Raw genomic sequence first — 17613 nt, 5'->3', positions numbered from 1 at the left:
TCATTCATTCATTAGTGACTACAGGCTGGAGATGCCAATTTCAGGGCTTCTGCCCTAAGCCCCCAAACGATCTGTGTGCTTCTTGAGTGCAGATACCTTGTTTCACTCCTCCCCACTCTACCCCCCAAACTAGAAGCCCTTGGAGAACAGAGCCCCTGTGTCTTTCTTTCCGTGTTAGGCCCAACACCTGGCTTTGTGCCTGGCACACAGCAGATATTCAACATTTGTAGAACTGATAGACTATTAGATTAGTAGTGACAAACACTCCCCAAAGAGAATGCTTATTTGAACACATATCCCAAACACTGCCTCTCTACCCTCCAGAAAATGCTTCTTTGGAAGGATTTAGGGCAGTTTGATGTTTCTGCAAACATATCTGCGTTTAGGGGCCATCTTGCCCTTCTCAGCGTTCACCTGGGATGTCTTTATTCTTCCATTTAATCTTTACAGGGGACCACGATGGTGACGTGTCCTTCCTAGGGGCCATTATCTCTCACAGGGATCCTAGTGTCTGGTAGAAAACAACCCCTCCAAGTTCTCTGCATCCGAACTTCACCAGGATACGCGGATAAACCTATTTAAAAAATCTTTTAAAATTCTCAACTTGGCGGTGGAAATAAGGCTCTTGCAACGCCCTCAAGTAATAACCAACGGCAGTTATCAAAGCAAGAAGGAGATAGAGCTGAGCGCCTTACTCGAAGCCAAGACATTCACAATTTTTTGGGCTCGGCTCCCTGTGCCTGGGCGTGTGCACTGTGCCCTCCGAAGCCGTGTACGGCGGTGGCCTTGGAGGTGCCCGTGGCCTTAGGAATTCCCGGGGTCGGTCACCCTCCGCTTAGCACCGCGCCGTGTCCCGGGCCTGGGAGCCGAGCGGCGCGGCTCTGGCATGCTAAGTGGGCAGCACTGGGGCGCCTTTGTTTCTCGCGGCCGTCTCTCAGGACCAGCTTCCCTCTGAATCTAAATGGGTTTCTCCCCCACCGGCTCCGCCCTGGCCCCCTGGCCTGGGCACGGCGCCCCTCGGTGATACGCGCCCGGATACCTGGGGAGTGGGCGTGCGGGGGCTGCCCGGGCTAGGTGAGCGCGGGAGGAGCGCCTGCGATCCCAGCCCGGCCAGGTCCGAGCACCTGCGCGAGCCGGAGGGAGCGCCTGGCCCTCTGTCCCCTCCAGTCGCCGGCGCCCAACTTGGGGGTCCCGCCGCCCGCAGCCCCAAGTCTCGCGGTGCTACCGCTCTGACCGGGGAGCCGCGGGCCGGGCGCCCCCCGCCGCGCGACAAAGGCTGAACCGGGAGGAGGAGGCCGAGGAGGGGGAGGAGGAGGAGAGAAAGGCGGGGACGACGAGCGGCCGCGGCGGCGGGGAGAGCGGAGGGAGCACCGCCCGCCCGCGCCGTCCTTTGTGTGGCGGCGGCGGCGCCTGGGCCCGACCGGGTCCCCGGGGCTAAGCGCCCGGCTCCGCGCCGCCCCTCCCGCGCCCCTGCCGGGAGCGCGCCTATCCTCTCCGAGCAAGATGGCAACCCCGGCGGCGGTCAACCCTCCGGGTGAGTAGCGGCCTGGGCCCCGCCGCCCGCCGCAGCCCGCAGGCCTTGCCCTGGGCCGGAGCGGGCCGGAGCGGATCAGGCGCGCCGGGCGCCCCCGGGGGCGCGGAGCCGCAGCTCGGCGCAGTGGGTGGTGGAGCGGCTGTCACTGCGCGGCAGCTGCAGCATCAGCACCAGAGCGGCATCTGCATCCCGATCGCTGCCCATCCGGTCCCGGGCAGGCGCCGGTCCGGACCCGCGGGCGGCTGGACGCTGGCCTCGCGTCCTCGGGAACCCGAAGGGCCGGCCCGGGAGCCCCCGAAGTTCTGAAAATAACCGCCTTTGCCTTCCCCATCCCACGCATTTTTCTCTTCCGGTCCCGGCTTTTGTGGCATCACGGCGTCAGCCAGTCCTGGCTGGTGGAGGGCTTCGCGCTGACGGAGGGAAAAGTTTGGAGCTGGGATTCAACAGGGTACAACTCTTGGGACTCTCCCTTGCCCGCCCCGCCCCCCAAGCGCTGGTCCTTTGCGCCCTTTGCGACTGGCTGCTGTGTGTCCTAACCCTCTGGGACACAGAACACCCAGCCTATGGTCACCAGCGTGAAGCAGCCCCTGTCCTGCCCAGGTGACATCCCCTGCTTTCTGGGCTGACCTGTCCGCAGGGTGCAGTCTGTGACAACTGAGCTCATTAGGAAAGATTTCAAAAATGGAAGAGTTCTTGTTGGAGTGGCAACATTTACCTGTTTTGGTATTGTAGTAGAGAAGTCCCGTTTTCCTTGGGAAAGTTCCCTACCTGATGAGCAGGGTGTGGGAGAAGAGAAAGGTGAACATCTAAGCTGGTACAAACTTTTGGGTGTTGTGCAGAGGCTGCTGTGGGCACGGCAGGTTGCCAGGTCCCTGTGAGAGTCACAGAGGGCGGCCCCCAGGAAATTCCCAAGAGAAGGGAGGTCATGTGTTGGAGATAGGGAGGGTCGGGGGAGGAACAGCGATGCTTAGCAAAGAACAGTGTCTATCATCATAGAATTAGGAATGAAAGATCCCTTTCATCTAAGGAGGCCAGGGAAGCCTTCTGGACGTTTCGGCTGAACGTTGAAAACGGGAATGTTTGAATATACAGAGCCAGTAGCAGAGGGGCATTGCAGGCGTAAATGACAGTGGACTTGTTCTAAGCATGTGCGAGGTCAGTGAGTGGTTGGTGCACTGGGGATCTAAGAGGCAGCAGTGCGGTTTAACACTGAGTTGTTTGGATGTGATCAGGCTTTAAAGGACAGACTGAGGAGTATGGACTTTCTCTCTCCACATTAGGAGAGAGTCCTCTGCACACTTCCTAAGATCCAGAAAAATAAAATAAAATAGAAAAGAGAGAGAGAGACAGAGAAAGAGAGAGAGAGAGAGAGAGAGAGAGAGAGAGAGAGAGAGAGAGAGAGAGAGACTGCAATGGTATTGAACAAGGAAATCGCATGATCACTTTTTCTGGAAGATTAATTTGTCAGCCATGTCTAGGAAACATAGAAAGGAGGGAACAAGACTTGAGACAGGGAGGCCAGCATGAAATGAGGCAGGTGCTGGGGAGGCCAGAATTGGTGGCCATGGCTGGACCAGAGAGGAAGGAATGCACCACTGGGCAGGTAGAGGAGTTCCATATTTGAAACTGATTAGATTTGGAATAAGAGTAAAGGAGGAGGCCAAGGAGAGACAAAGGGGAGGTGTCCATGGAGACACCAAGGTGAAGAGCCTGTGTAATTCCAAGGAAGGCAGTTCCGTCAGCAGAAATAGGGACTCTTGGAAGAACAGACAAGGAGGCCTCTGTCCAGAACACTGAGAAGGAACATGGCTGGTCCGAAAACACATCTGTGCCAGTTTGCCTGCGACTGAAGCTGTAATTTCAACCCATTCAACTGCTTCAAAATCAATAGAAAATTGATAGATGTAAATGTTATGAAATTAGAAAAACCAAAAGAAGTTAAATGAAGCTATTTTAGTCCAATATAGGTTTACACTGGGAACAGGAATAAAATCCCTGGTGATTTACACAATTTCTATGTAGTCAAATTATTCTAGAATAATTTACATAATTTCTATGACATCATTATTTAAAACTGTTTTGTCCATTACATTGCTCCATAAGCTACATGGACTAAAGATGGAGTAGTTGCTCCTGGCTCAGTGGTGTGGAGCACAGGAAAACCTGTGTTTGTGCCTTGGACTGTGGGAGGCTTGAATGATACAAGCACAGGGTATTGTTTGTGTTGTTAGTCAACACCTGGCCGGCTTGACAGATGCTTTTCTCTGTTGACAGCTATACCGGAGATCTTCAGCATGGTGATAATTTCTCAAGTGAAAATTCCTTGAGATGATTGCCTTTCCTTTCACCATCATTTCTTTTACTGGTCCCCTGAGGATGATCCGTGGGGATGTGTTATTCTTGCCCCATGTGAATCTCCATCTTCTTCTTTGGGAGAAAGGGTTTAATTTCAAGGGAGATGGCTCAGGGTTTGAGCCAAAGAGAAGAGTTCAGATTCTGTAGACAATTTACAACAAAAAGAGCCATGGTACCCGAGCTTGTCACCCAGAACCTACCTCACATGGGCTTGTGACACTTCTTTGAATTCCTTTTTCTGCCTCCCTCCTTTCCCCAGATACGGTTGCTTTGCAAAGAATAAGAGCTTGGTAAACAGAATCAAATGGACTGGGAAGCACTAGGATTTATTTCTGCTGCTAGTTTGTGTCCAAGGTACAAAGGCCACAGCCAGTCACCTCCCCACTCCACCACTTGTTCCTTTTTTCCCAGCTGACCACTTCACAGCAGCAGAACCGTTTACAAAGACACTCTTCTGTGATGTGTAGTGGGGACTCTCTAGGGCCTTGTTGGTGACAGATGATGTTGGGGTCTTCACACTCGTGTTACTCTGAATATAATCCAGGTGCAAATTTCGACTGTGCTCCTTCAAGGTCCCCATTAGGGTTTTGGGTTAAGATTCTACCAGCTACTCTGGGAGAGGAGAAGGAAGGATTGGGCTCCCAGATAGTCTGCTTATCACTTTTGCTATGACAGTCCTGGCTGTATTTCTCATATCCTATGGCCCCTGGTACCCACTCCTTCTGGGTCATTTCCAGTCCTTACATTGGTCACTGAAACTGCTGTACTGGCTGATTTTCTCTTTTCTTTCTGGTCAGGAATGACATATATCCTTTAGACTAGAGAGTGAAGTCATAGAATCTTCCATCTGTGTGTGTGTGTGTGTGTGTGTGTGTGTGTGTTTTGCTATCTTTTTGAATGACATTTAAGTGTTTCTGATTTATAGGAAATAGTGAAGGTTTGAATTAGTTATAACATAAAAGGGTATTTGCAGCTGAAATGGCACAATTAAGAAGGAGATTGTTTCCCCAGTGTCATTGTTCCATCTTAATCTTTTGTAATTTAAGCATGAGGGAATCAGCTACAAATTCAGACCAATAATCATTAGGAATTAAGCATTATGTGGACATTCTCTGAGATGAGTATTTGCAGAGTAATTAATAAGGCTTGTATGTTTTAAAGGATTTCAAAATTATGTTTTAAGAGATTTGGAATTCCACTTTTTTCTGAAATTACTTTTTTCTGAAATCAATTATTGGATTTTTTTCCCCCACTTCCAGGTTTCTGGTCTTTGACATTTCAATTTGGAATTGATTGTATAGTGCAGGAAGATTCTCTGGACAAATTGCCTTAGAAGAGGGGACATTTGAATCAGCTTGTTGAACTGATTGAGTGTCTTTGATATGCCAAGCTCTCTGCAGGGAATAGAGCAATACGGAGATGAGGGAGAATATTTCTTGACCTCGGAGTTCTAAGTCTAATAGGGGAGGCACAGGTAGACTAACTTAGTAACACCAGGTGGAATGAAATGAATGTTGACTAGGTGTGTTCATATCATCATGGGGAGCCAGAGGAAGTCTTACGGGAGGTAACTTCTGAACGTGGGCCTTTTGAAGAGAGAGATTTTGACTTATAGAGAATTTTGAGCTGATGGCTGGGGTGTGAGGCAGACAAGATTTGTGAAAATATGGGATACTGTCAAGTGTTTGCTTCCTCAGTGCTCTTGGGGACTCAGCAGAACACTCAAGAATGTGCGTAGGTTTTGAGCCTTTGAGACATGTGCGCTATGCTTGCCAGCTGTCCTGCCCTAAGTGAGGCTGGAACAGCCAAACTGGACATACAGTTCTGCCCAATTTCTCTATATCCTGTCCTTCATTGAATCTATGAACCTATCAGTTGCAGGACACATCATTATTTTATGGACTTATAAGAAAAAAATGAGCTGATGACATTTTGGCTTCATCAAAAGAAAGAAAAAAAGGAAGAAGTGATATCTGAAAAAAGAGGTTTATTTATTCCTTCAGTATATATTTATTTTAATTAATTAATGAATTTTTAAAAGTTAATATTTTTAAAGGCTCTTTTTTAGAGCAGTTTTAGGTTCACAGCAAAATTGAAAGGAAGGCACAGAGATTCCTCATATATCCCTGCCCTCACACATGCACAACCTCCCCCATGATCAACATTCCCCAGCAGAGTAGTATATGTGTTACAATTGGTGAACCTACAACAACACATCATTATCACCCAAAGTCCATAGTTCACATTAGGATTCACTCTTGATGGTAGACGATCTATGGGTTGGACAAATGTATATGACTTATATCCACTGTTATAATATCATGCAGAGTATTTTCACTGTCCTAAAAATTATCCATGTTCCACCTATTCATTCCTCCCACTTCCGAATTCTTGGCAGCCACTGATCTTTTTACTGTCTCCATAGTTTTGCCTTTTCCAGAAAGTCATATAATTGGATTCATGCATTACGTAGCCTTTTCAAACTGGCATTTTTCACTTAATAATATGTATTTACATTTTCTCCGTATCTTTTAGTGACTTGATAGCTCATTCATTTTGGTGCTGAAGAATATTCCATTGTCTGGATGTACCACAGTTTATTTATTAATTCACCTACTAAAGGACATCTTGGTTGCTTCTAAGTTTTGGCAATTATGACGAAAGAAGCTGCTATGGGCTAATACTTATTGAGTAACTACTATGTGCTGGGGACTGATCTGGGGTCACTGTGGTGAGCAAATTAGGTATACCTCCTACCATCATGCTGCTTGCTAGCAAGACAAATAGTCACAAAAGAGTAACACAATTAGGTTAGTTACGAAATGTGTAAATGTTATGAAGAAATGATCCCCTGAGATAAAATAACCAAGGGACCTAAATTAGAGGATTAGCAAAGGCCATTTGAAGTCAGCGAAAGCCTCTCTGAGGAGTTGACCCTTGAGTCAAGCTCCAAGGAATGAAGAGAAATGTGAGGAAGAGCATTCCAGGCACAAGGAAGAGCCCCTTCAAAGGCCCTGAGTTGGGAAGAGCTCGAGAACAGGGAGCAAGGGTGAAAGTGGTGTGAGAAGCTGGAGCTGCGGTAGAGGCCAGCTCACGGGAGACCACAAAACTTGGGTTAGGGACTGAGACTTCATTTTAAAAGCACTGGAAATCTACTGAAGGGGGTTTGAGCAAGGGACGTGGTCTGACCTGCACCTTTAAATGCCCCTTCTGGCTGCTGTGTGGAGAGCCAATTGGACTGAAGTGGGAGGAAAAGCAAGACTCCAGTTAGATGGTGCTGACTTAGGCCAGGGGCTGTTAGTAGAGATGGAGAGAGAGGTGGATTTGAGTTGTACTGGGGGCAGGGATGCCATGCTGAACAACTCCAGGGACACCAGTTACTTCCCTGTCCATCCCTTGGGCAGGGCATGTCCTCCTTGGGGCAGAATCATCATGACTTCATGGTAAGGAGTTAGGGGAAGAGTCAAGGATGATTCCCAGCTTGCTGTCCTGACACCTGGGTGGTTGGATGTGACAGGAAGTTAGTGAGAGGCAGGGGGCCTGTAGGGTGTGCTCCAGGCTTCAGTATTGGACAGTTGAGTTGAGCTGCTTGTGAGACAAGCAAGTGGAACTGTCATGGAGGCAGTGGGACACATGCTCCCAGAGATCTGGGCTGGAGAAAGAAATGAAGAAGGATGTTAGCCAGCCATTTACCAGGTTCTCTAAATGCTTTCCTTGGGGTTAGTTCACAGAACATAGAGCTCTTGGTCCAAGTACCATAGTTCCCAAGCAATGCTTGCATTTACTGCTCTATTGTCTGTCTGTATTGAGATTCACTAAGACACAAGGTCATAGGGAGATTATTTCTGCATCTTTTACAGATTCAGCAATCCACTCATTTTTGTCTACCTTCCTACCTACCTGCCTACCTATCATCTGTCTACCATCTCTCTCTCTCTCTCTCTCTTTCTCTTTCCCTCCTTTTGTGGGGCAGGTCAGGCTATTGGATGAGCTCACTACACGAAACTCTTTGTTCAATGAAGAAAAGTTATTTCTCAGTTTCAGCCAAGCTCCTTTCTACTTGAGGGTTCTTGTTTATGTTTTGTCCCGCTTCTTGGAATGATTAATTGCGCACTGTCCCTCCTTCCCTACCCTTACCCCCTCCTCACTCCTGACCATTTTCCTGTCCAACGTCCAATTCCTTCTTTTCTTTTGGGCTTAGCTTGAATTCTTACTCCATTAGGGAAATCTATCCTGATCCCTTTATCCAGGTAAAATGTACCTATCATGCATTCTTCCAGGGCCCCATAAGGCTGTACTTTGCTTCTGGAGCACTTAGCCTCATGTAAATTGTGTAGTTATTTGATTGATACCTGACTGGAAGCCTTGTGAGGTCAGGGAATGTATCCAACAGTATGGCAGCCCTGGCATCTACCATACTGCTTCCCATTACAATAGATACCCGGTAGGGTTTTGTTAATGAATAAATGGAGGGATGCCAGGGAACTTCCTTATATTTTGTATGTGGCTGCCTTTCAATGACTCCCTTGAAGGAAAGAAAGCATATATCCTGTATTTGTGGTTCTCTGTAACAAAATAGGCCAGAGATGTCTAATTGAGATTCTGACTTTTATATGTGGAAACTGATTTTGATCTGAAAATCCTACCAAGATAATTCCTATGCAAACTAGTTCCTCTAGACTTTATGATAAGGAGCCTTGGACACACAAAGCTCATCATTCTTTCCAGAAGAAGGTTAGGTCAGAATTGAACAGTCAAATGTATTTATATATTTTTATTTTATACTGCTGTCCACAAAGGTTAGACCAGAGGCTCAGAGAGGCTCAAAGACTTACCTCGAGTCCCCAGCAGGTGGGTGGATGAGCAGGTCCTACACCTACCTGATACCTTGGACACACAAAGCTCATCATTCATCCCAGAAGAAGGGTAGGTGATAGCTTGGAGACTGGCTGGTGGTAGTGGTAGGTTCCGTGTTACAGTCCCACAAGGGTCTTCTCAGAAGGGAAGTGGGATCCTCCTGTTTACTGCCTTCTGCGTCTTGTGTGAAACTGTTGACATGGCTTGCTTAATTACCAGCAGTTACTGATAAGGCAGACTCCAGGCTGGCTTTGAGGTTCAGCCACCCTAACAGCATTCAGGAAGGCAGCAACAAGGTCAAAGAATGCATTCAGTGCCCTCTGATTAAATAGTGCAGGCTTTAGAGTTGGAAGCTGAGGCTCTTTGCAGATAAGCAGAGACTCTGTGGCTACCAAGTCTATAACAATTTGACCATTTTTTTTTTCAGGGAAATCTACAAAAATGCCAAAATGTTTACAGATAGGTACTTCCTGCTTTTGTACATTGTATGAAAACATGGGACATCTCTTACTGTTTCGGTTTCATTGTGAGAACACACACAGCAGAGCTTAGGGCTCTTCTCCTAGCCCCTGCTGAGGAGTTGGTTGCTTTCTTCACCACAACCACTTTTCCCCCACAATAAAGATCTGTGCTGATTGTAAAAATTTGGAAAATGCGTAAAAGCACTAAGATAATTCTACCACCCATAACTAACATTTTTGCATATATCCTTACAGACTTTTTTTCTAAATATTGTGTGTGTGTGTGTATATATATATAACAAAATAGAATTATTTTGAGCATATTGTTTTGTCATCCCTTTTTTTCCTTCATTAATGGTATATCCTATCAAGGATACTGATTTGAGAGGCTGCATGATATCCTGTGTATGGCTGTGTCATAATTCATTAACTCACTTTCTTATATCTGGGCATATAACATTTGCTGTGCTTTTCTGTTTGCCAGAATTGTACACACCATTGTCATGAACATCCCTGTATATGAGTGCATATATACATACATGATTTTTTCCTTATTGTCACTTCTTTAAAGTAGAATTGAACAGTCAAATGGATTTATATACTTTTGTTTTATACTGCTGTCCACAAATGTTAGACCAGAGGCTCAGAGAGGCTCAGAGACTTCAACCTGGAGTCCCCAGCAGGTAGGTGGATGAGCAGGTCCTACACCCAGATGCTGTACCCCCTATCCTTGGCAGGTTCTGGCAACCCAGGCCAGGCCCTGTTGCCTGTAAGTCTGGAACTCAGATCGTCTGCTGATGTCTATAAAGAACAACTGTGTACCTTTCCTGGCCTCCCTTCAGTGATTTAATAATTTCAGTGGCTTCTTTATTAACTGCTGTTAAGGTAATTTGTTCAGGTCAAAACAGGCAGGAAGTTGCCTTACTCAATAGGCAGAGAGCCTCTGATGGCTTCAGGGGGCTACAGCAGGGTCCCAGTGACTGGGGTCTCCATGCCAACCTGGGTTCTCATCATAGGCCCCATTGTTCTCCCTTCACACCCTCCTTTACCAATTCACCTCTTCCATATGGCCTTCATCAAACGCTGGGGCCACTGGCTTAACTGGAAAACTTTGCTCACCATCTGTTGTCCGCACATCCTCCTAGGATTGATCTACACACTTCCAACCAGACCACCTGGCTGATGGGGTAGTCCCAGGGCTTAGAGAGCATGCAGCGAGGTGATTTCTGGTCCTTCCTGCCTGCATGTGATACTGTTAGACAGGCTGTGGTGGTTATTCCTGTTTCAAACGTACATTCAGGAGTTGTTAGTAACTGAGGATAAATGTGTTTCTTTCTGATTTGGCCATCCCTACTTTTCTTCCAACAACTTTAAAAAAGTAGAGAGCAGCTGCAGGTGGAGCTGGGCATCTCTGTATCCAGGCTCAGGTGGCAAAAGGAAACATTCTGAGGTAGGACAGCCTGGGAAGATTCAGGGGTCCCATGTCCAGGGTGGGAGTACCAAAGGAGTTGGCCTGAGTGGAAACCCAGCTCTTCAGGTAGAACCAGGCCTTCCAAGAGACAGATTAGCTAAAGGCCTTACTGGTGGCTGAGCAAGGGAGGTGGGGCCAAAGGAGAGGAGGGTGGCCTTCCATATACTCTGCCTGTTGAGTAAGGCAACTTCCTGCCTGTTTTGGCGCTGAGTGCCCAATTACCCTAACAGCAGTTAAAAAAGCCACTGAAATTATTAAATCATTGAAAGGAGGCCAGGAAAGTTACATAATTGCCCTTTATAGATGTCAGTAGATGAGCTGAGTTCCAGACTTAGAGGCAACAGGAAGCCAAAGTTAATTGGTGCATCAATTTTTAAATTAATAGCCACACAAAATAGTATTGTCTTTCTTATCTTCAATAGACCTCTGAGTTGGGTGGCAGGAGATGCGAGAAACCTGGGCACAGAGGCCAAAGGTGTATCCACACAGTGCTTCTCAACTGGGAGCATTTGCAATGTCTGGAGACATTCTTTGTTGCCACACCTCCAGGGAGTGGGGGTGCTACTGGCACCTATGGGAAGAAGCCAGGGATGCGGCTAAACATCGTACTGTGCACAGGGCAGCCCGCCACAATAAAGAACTTATCCAGCCTCAAATGTCAATCGTGCCAAGGTTGAGAAACTCTGGTTTATGGGAACAAAACTCTGTAGGTCTCTGGACAGTGGCAACTAGAAGAAAACCTCAGGAGTTTCACAAGGGTGTGTGGCCCCCAGATAATAAAGGGCTGGCCCCTTTAAAACATGTCAAGAAAATGTGACAGCTTTAAAAGCAAGATGATGCTTTTGAGATAATTATGAAATCCGCGATGGAAGTTAATTTAAATGTGAAGTAACAGAACTGCAAAAAGTTATTTTATTATTATTTTTAGAACAGCATTGATGTTTCTATTCCATCAGCAGTTTGAAATGAGGCATAGTCTGGAATCATTTGTCATAATTTGATATGCTTGATGGATTCCAAGTCCCCCAAAGAATAAAATGAATGAATGTGATCAAGGATCACAGCTGTGTTCTCTCTCTCTCTTTTTTTTTTTTGAAAAAATTTCACACCAGAAAACTTCCAATTGAGTTCAGCCAACCTTCCTGAACACCACTTCTATTCCCTACACAAAGGGTGCTGTGCTCAGTGCTGGTGGTGGCGGTGCAGTTGGGGCGGATTGGAAAGATGTGGCATAAAACAGGTTGGCTATGTGTGTGTTCCATCAGTCTCTAACACAGGCAGCACTGGACACTTATGCAAATTTATGTAAATGACTGACCAACCATTGGTGAACAGAGGAGAATGTAGACCCCATCCATTTCTTTCCTGCAGGCAAGGAAAGATGCTGAAGACTGTGTTCCAGGCATGCAGCACATTTCAGGACCAGTGCGTGCCTTTTCCTAGTCAGTGCCACCAACTGCAGGCCTTATTCCCAGCTGCCTGCCGGGTCTGTGGTGTCCCACAGATTCTGCAAAGCCCACCTCTCCCACATATTTCCTCCTCCCGCTACGTCCCCTGTGGCAGTGAGTGGCACCACTATCCATTCATTGGCCCAAGCCAGACATTAATTATTTTAATTGCTTATCCACCTAATTAAACAAATATTAATTGAATGCCAACCGTGTGCTCACAGTGGTGTGCAAACCCAGGCATGATTTCTGCTTTCACAGAGCTTTCCTGTGTGGCAGGAGAGTCAGCCATTTATTAAATAATAAGTATTGTGAAAGAAAGGAGTCTTTGTTTCCAAATGCAACAGGAGGCCATTGAAGTGTGGTGAGTGGGGGCGTGACATGATCGGAGGTGGGTTCTGAAAAGCTCTCTGGCTGCGGAATGAAGGACATACTTATTGGCAGCAGGCTGGTGAGGAGGGAGGCCTGCCTGGAGGCCATTTCAGAAGTCCACGTGAGGGAGGTGGGGCCCGGTCCACGTGACAGTGGACGTGGACAGCAGTAAATGGAGCCTTCAGATACTTAGGAGGAGAAACAATTGAACCAAGAGAGTAAGTGGTGGATCAGACATCAGAGATGAGAGAGAGAGGGAGTGATAGTGTTCCTAATTTGACCACTGGGTGGATAGGCTTTCATTTCCCCAGCTAGAAAATACTGGATGAGATCCAGATATTTGGGGCTTTTTGGTGGGGGTTGGGGGAAGATCAGGAGTTTGGTTGAGTTTAAGGCGCCTTGAGCTCAAGACCTCCAAAGGAGATGGGGATTTGCCAGAAACCTCCAAGTTGCTTCATTTCTCCCTGGAGTCAGAACTTTGCTTTCCCCCGAGCCCCCGCTCCACTACTATGTCCCCAACACCTTGAGTAAGGTCTGGCACATACTTGGTGCTTAAAAAATATTTGTTGAATAATGAATGAATGAATGAATTGGTCTCCACATCCTCCAGATCCCAAACAAATAAAAAGAGATGTGTCCATCACAAGGTTTTGTGTTTTGGTAATGTTTTATGCTCAACTTATTTCAGGTTTACAGACAAGTTGCAGGAATAATACAGAAAGCTCTTGTATAGTCATCCCCCAGATTCCCCCATGGTGCTGCTATTTTACCATATTGGATTTATCAGTTTTTTTCCCTCTCTCTCTCTGTCTGTCTGTCTGTCTCTCTCTCTCTTTTATTGTGCCATTTGAGAATGAGTGGCATACACAATGTGCCTTCTAACTCTAAATGCTTCAATGTATATTATTTCCTGAGAATAAGGACATTTTCCCACGTAGCTACAATTTATGACAAAAATCAGGAAGTTGGCATTAATGTAATAGCATTGTCTAATCCACAGACCTTTATTCAGTTTTCACCAGTTGTTCCACATAACAAAAAAAAATGATTTTTCAGGTTCAGGGTTTAATCCAGGATTATTAGTTATGTTAAGTTCTGATGTCTCTTTAGTGTCCTTTAATTCTGGAATAATTTCTCAGTCTTTTTTTTTTTTTTTTTTGTCTTTCATGACCTTAAAATTTTTGCCAAGTATAGGCCAGTTATTTTGCAAAATATCTCTCAATTTGGTTTTGTCTGATGTTGCCTCACAATTGCATTGGAATTGTGCTTTTCTAAAATTTTTATTTTTTTGGCAAGAATGCCCCAAAAGTGCTGTTGTGTCACAGGGTTACTTTTAACAATCATTTAAAAGTGAGTCTCGGCCGGGCGCGGTGGCTCAAGCCTGTAATCCCAGCACTTTGGGAGGCCGAGACGGGCGGATCACGAGGTCAGGAGATCGAGACCATCCTGGCTAACATGGTGAAACCCCGTCTCTACTAAAAAATACAAAAAAAACTAGCCGGGCGACATGGCGGGCGCCTGTAGTCCCAGCTGCTTGGGAGGCTGAGGCAGGAGAATGGCGTAAACCCAGGAGGCGGAGCTTGCAGTGAGCTGAGACCCGGCCACTGCACTCCAGCCTGGGCGGCAGAGCAAGACTCCGTCTCAAAAAAAAAAAAAAAAAAAAAAAAATAAAATAAAATAAAAGTGAGTCTCTCTGTTGATGAAGTCAAAGTCCTGTGTAGACAAGACTAAGGAAAGATGATTAGTCATTTAAGATGCCATTTACATGCTTGGCCAACCTCATCTTTGGGTCCTATACACCATTTGCGAGTATAGGCAGCTTTACATGCTTCTTGTTGAGTATAGGTTCCAGGATTTTTTTTAAAAAAGATTATAACATTAACACTTTACTAAACTAAGTATCAACTTCATTTGACAAATAAAATAATTATAAGTGAACTATGCAAAGATTATTATATCTCTAATGAAGTCAATAGGGAGTTGAAGTGTTTAATTACTAACTTTCCTGACATGCAAATTGAAAAGCTTTTCAGGTAAGTTGCTCACATGGAATGCCTGAAACACACTGCAATTAACAATTGGATCTTCGTTCAAACAGTAATTAGTGTGTGATTTGTCCCGTTCTTGGTTGCTGGTGCATATCCAGGCTTAGATGTGTATTTGCATTCATTTTAGGAAATTAATTTATGATTTCTTTTAAGTTTCACTTGAAAACAACTTTGCGTTTTACTGTGGCTTCGTTAAAAGAGATCACCTTTTGTTGCCTGACTTAGAGACTTAAAAATCAAATTTGTGAGGTTATAATTTGTCTGCAGAGACTTGCCAGATTTTCCAGTCTGAGAATTCTCCCTCCCCTTCCCATCCCCCTTCTGCTTCTTCTCCTCCCTCCTCCTTCTCTTCCTTCTCCTTTTTCTTTTCTCCTTCTCCCCTCCCTTTCTCCCTCTTTCTCTCTCTCTCTTCTCCTTCCCTCCTCACCCTCTCTTGCTCCTTTTTTCCTTCCTTCTTTTCCTCCTTCTCCTCAACCCCCTCTCTTTTTCTTAAAGACCCAGAGAAACAGGATGAGGTGCAAATGTTTGGTCTACCCAGTAGTTAACACAGTCCACTAGGAGACAGTATAGACATCAAACGCATCCATTTTCCCAGCTGTGAAATGAGGTGGCTCCTTCGTTGGGGATTGGCTGTGCACTAGGGCTGTTCTGTGTGCTTGGGATTCAGAAGTAGACAAGGCATTGCATGGCCTGGTGGACCAGGGGACCATAATGTGTGGGTGGCTGGTTGCTCTTTTGTTCCTGCTGTTGCCTTATATGTAAAATGGGGGTGATCACAGTGCTCACCTCATTTGAATGTGGCATGGTTCTATTTACCAGTGTTTGGGATAGTACCTGGCACACAGTAGGTACTCTGTAAGCACTACTTGTTTCTCTCAGCACCACCCCAGTAGTGTGGAACATGGCACAGGGTTTGGGATTGAAAGGCATCTTTCCAGCCTAGCAGTGAAAAGCTGGGGAGCAAAAACCAGATGTGCTTGTTGAAGACAGGGGGTCTCTCATGAAACAGCAAACTCCATCTTCCCTGGCACTCTGAGGCTGCTGGGTGTGTGCAGGATCATAAGCTGTCCCTGCTCTGGGCATTCCCAGTTCCACTGTGGGAAGAGCCTCTAGGCCTTGCCTCTGCTGCCCCTACCTTGCACTGCCCTGGGAAGAAGGACAGCGGCGACCTTGGATTTGTCCCTTCCTTGGACCTCCTGGATCTGGCTGCTTCCTCTTGTCCCTGTTGTGCTGTGACAGTCTTCTCACCACCCCTCTCCATTTGCTGGACCATTATTCTGTCCTGACTTCTGCAGCCGAATGCAGACCAGCAATGCCCTTATCACCCACTCCCCCTTCCCTGTCCTCACTGACAGAGGTGGGTGAGGGTCCCACTGTCCAAGGACTGTTCTTCCTCTTGGCCCCTCCCATGCTCAGGACAGAGCAGATGGGATCTGACCACCCGCTGTGGATCCTCTGTTGGGTCTGAGGCTAGGGCTGCTGTGCTGTGGGATGGATGCTGTGTCTGGTCTGCCTGCACATCTGAAACTTACCTCTGTGGCTGGCTGGGTGCCCTTATCTCCTTGTACCTCCTTACCTGGCCCTGCTAGGCCTCAGGCTGAGTCCCAAGACAATCAAGTTTTGTACAACACTTTATGGACAGACTAGGAGTTAGGACCTGTGCCCCTTTTTTCAAGTTCATTCATTTGTCCTCATTTATTCATTCAATAAATATTTATTAAATATCTGCCCTTCATTCATCACAGTGCTTAGGTGCTGGGAATACACTGGGTGGAAAGAATGACATAGTCTGTGCCTTCATGCGTTTAGAGGCTTCTTGAGGGGAGCGTCTTCCTGAGTCCTCCAAGCTGAATATTCCAGCACTGGAAAGAAACCATTTTCTAGAACTCAGGATCTGTTAGGTCTGTCTGCCACTAGATGGCGTGGTCAAATAGATACCTCAGTGATTTGCAAACATGACCCAGTGATCACCAGGAGGGCTTGTGAAAACACAAAGTGCTGCCTCATCTCAGTTTTGGAGTCAGTAGTTCAGGGGTGGGAGTGGGCTGGGGTGAGATTTGCATTTCTAACAAGTTCCCAGTGATGCTGATACTGCTGGCCCAGATCCCCTTCAGGTCCACTGAGGCAGGGGCAGCACTTTGTGTTTTCACAAAGCCAGTACTGTCCAATGCCAGCTAACTCGCCTGGTTCAGGATGGCTGGGCTCAATTGCCCCATTTCACATGTGAGGAAATAAAGGCAGTTGAATTGAGCCTTGAAACGCTGATCCTAACACACGGATGATCCCAAGTGTACCTTCTTTCCACTGTCACACTGGCTTTCCCTGGGTGATCTGGAGGGAGAAGGGAAGATAATTAATGAGTGGACTGCGCTGAAGAGAAATGAACCAGAGATGTTAACTAGGCATCCAGCAGCGTGAGAGGGTAGGAAGAGGAATCAGTGGCCCAGTCCTGGCATTGACATGACATGGTGCCCTGGGACACCCCTTCCTTTTCTCTTTGGGCTTTCGTTTTCTTATCTATAACATGAAGGGTTGGCATGAAAGCACCTCTCATGTGGCAGGGTTCTGGAAAGTCCCGGGAGAAAAAGCTGAATAGGTTCTCAGGGAATTTCCATGGTATTTGGGAGATAAACACAAATGGTCTTCCTATGCCTGGCAGCAGGTCAGCCTTGAACAGCAGGGGATACTTTGCTTTGGAACGCAGTTTAAGGCCCTCACCAGAGGGCCTTAGGATAAGGGGTGGAGCATGAAGAGCCTTGAAGGAGATGGTGGTGGGCTCCGTCTGAGTTGGGGAGCCTGGGGCAATGGGAGGATAGGCCACCGATGGCCACAGCAACCTCACCTCCCCGTGCAACCAGCCATCCACGTATTTCTCTGAGCCTCTCTCCACATTTTATCATCTCACACCAGAACCCACATTCTGGATCTGTTTTTTAACTCTTCTTCTATCAGCCCCTCTTTTTAGTTTTAATAAAAAGACCCTATGAACGTATGAATATATGTGTTGACTATACAGACAGTCCCCGGCTTATGGGTTTCTTGAAATGTAACCACAGCAGAAGTGGAG

The 17613-nt window shown here is 46.6% G+C and overlaps 1 protein-coding gene across 2 annotated transcripts in view; it reads left to right on the top strand.

The window, feature by feature from the left end:
- Positions 1–1206: 1206 nt before the first annotated feature.
- The window catches only part of ARNT2 (aryl hydrocarbon receptor nuclear translocator 2), a 210886-nt gene continuing 194479 nt past the window's right edge, over positions 1207–17613 (top strand). The window contains exon 1 of one of the 2 annotated variants that reach the window (XM_033189224.1): positions 1207–1534. In XM_033189224.1, the coding sequence (XP_033045115.1) occupies positions 1504–1534 (31 nt within the window). In that variant the 5' untranslated portion in view covers positions 1207–1503. The remainder of the gene's footprint in view (positions 1535–17613) is intronic. The other variant, XM_033189223.1, reaches the window with a different exon arrangement.

The sequence above is a fragment of the Trachypithecus francoisi genome, unplaced genomic scaffold, assembly GCF_009764315.1.
Source record: "Trachypithecus francoisi isolate TF-2019V2 unplaced genomic scaffold, Tfra_2.0 Lachesis_group3, whole genome shotgun sequence".
Lineage (NCBI taxonomy): Eukaryota > Metazoa > Chordata > Mammalia > Primates > Cercopithecidae > Trachypithecus > Trachypithecus francoisi.
The sequence above is the reverse complement of the archived record's forward strand: the minus strand, read 5'-3'. Positions and strand labels throughout refer to the sequence as shown.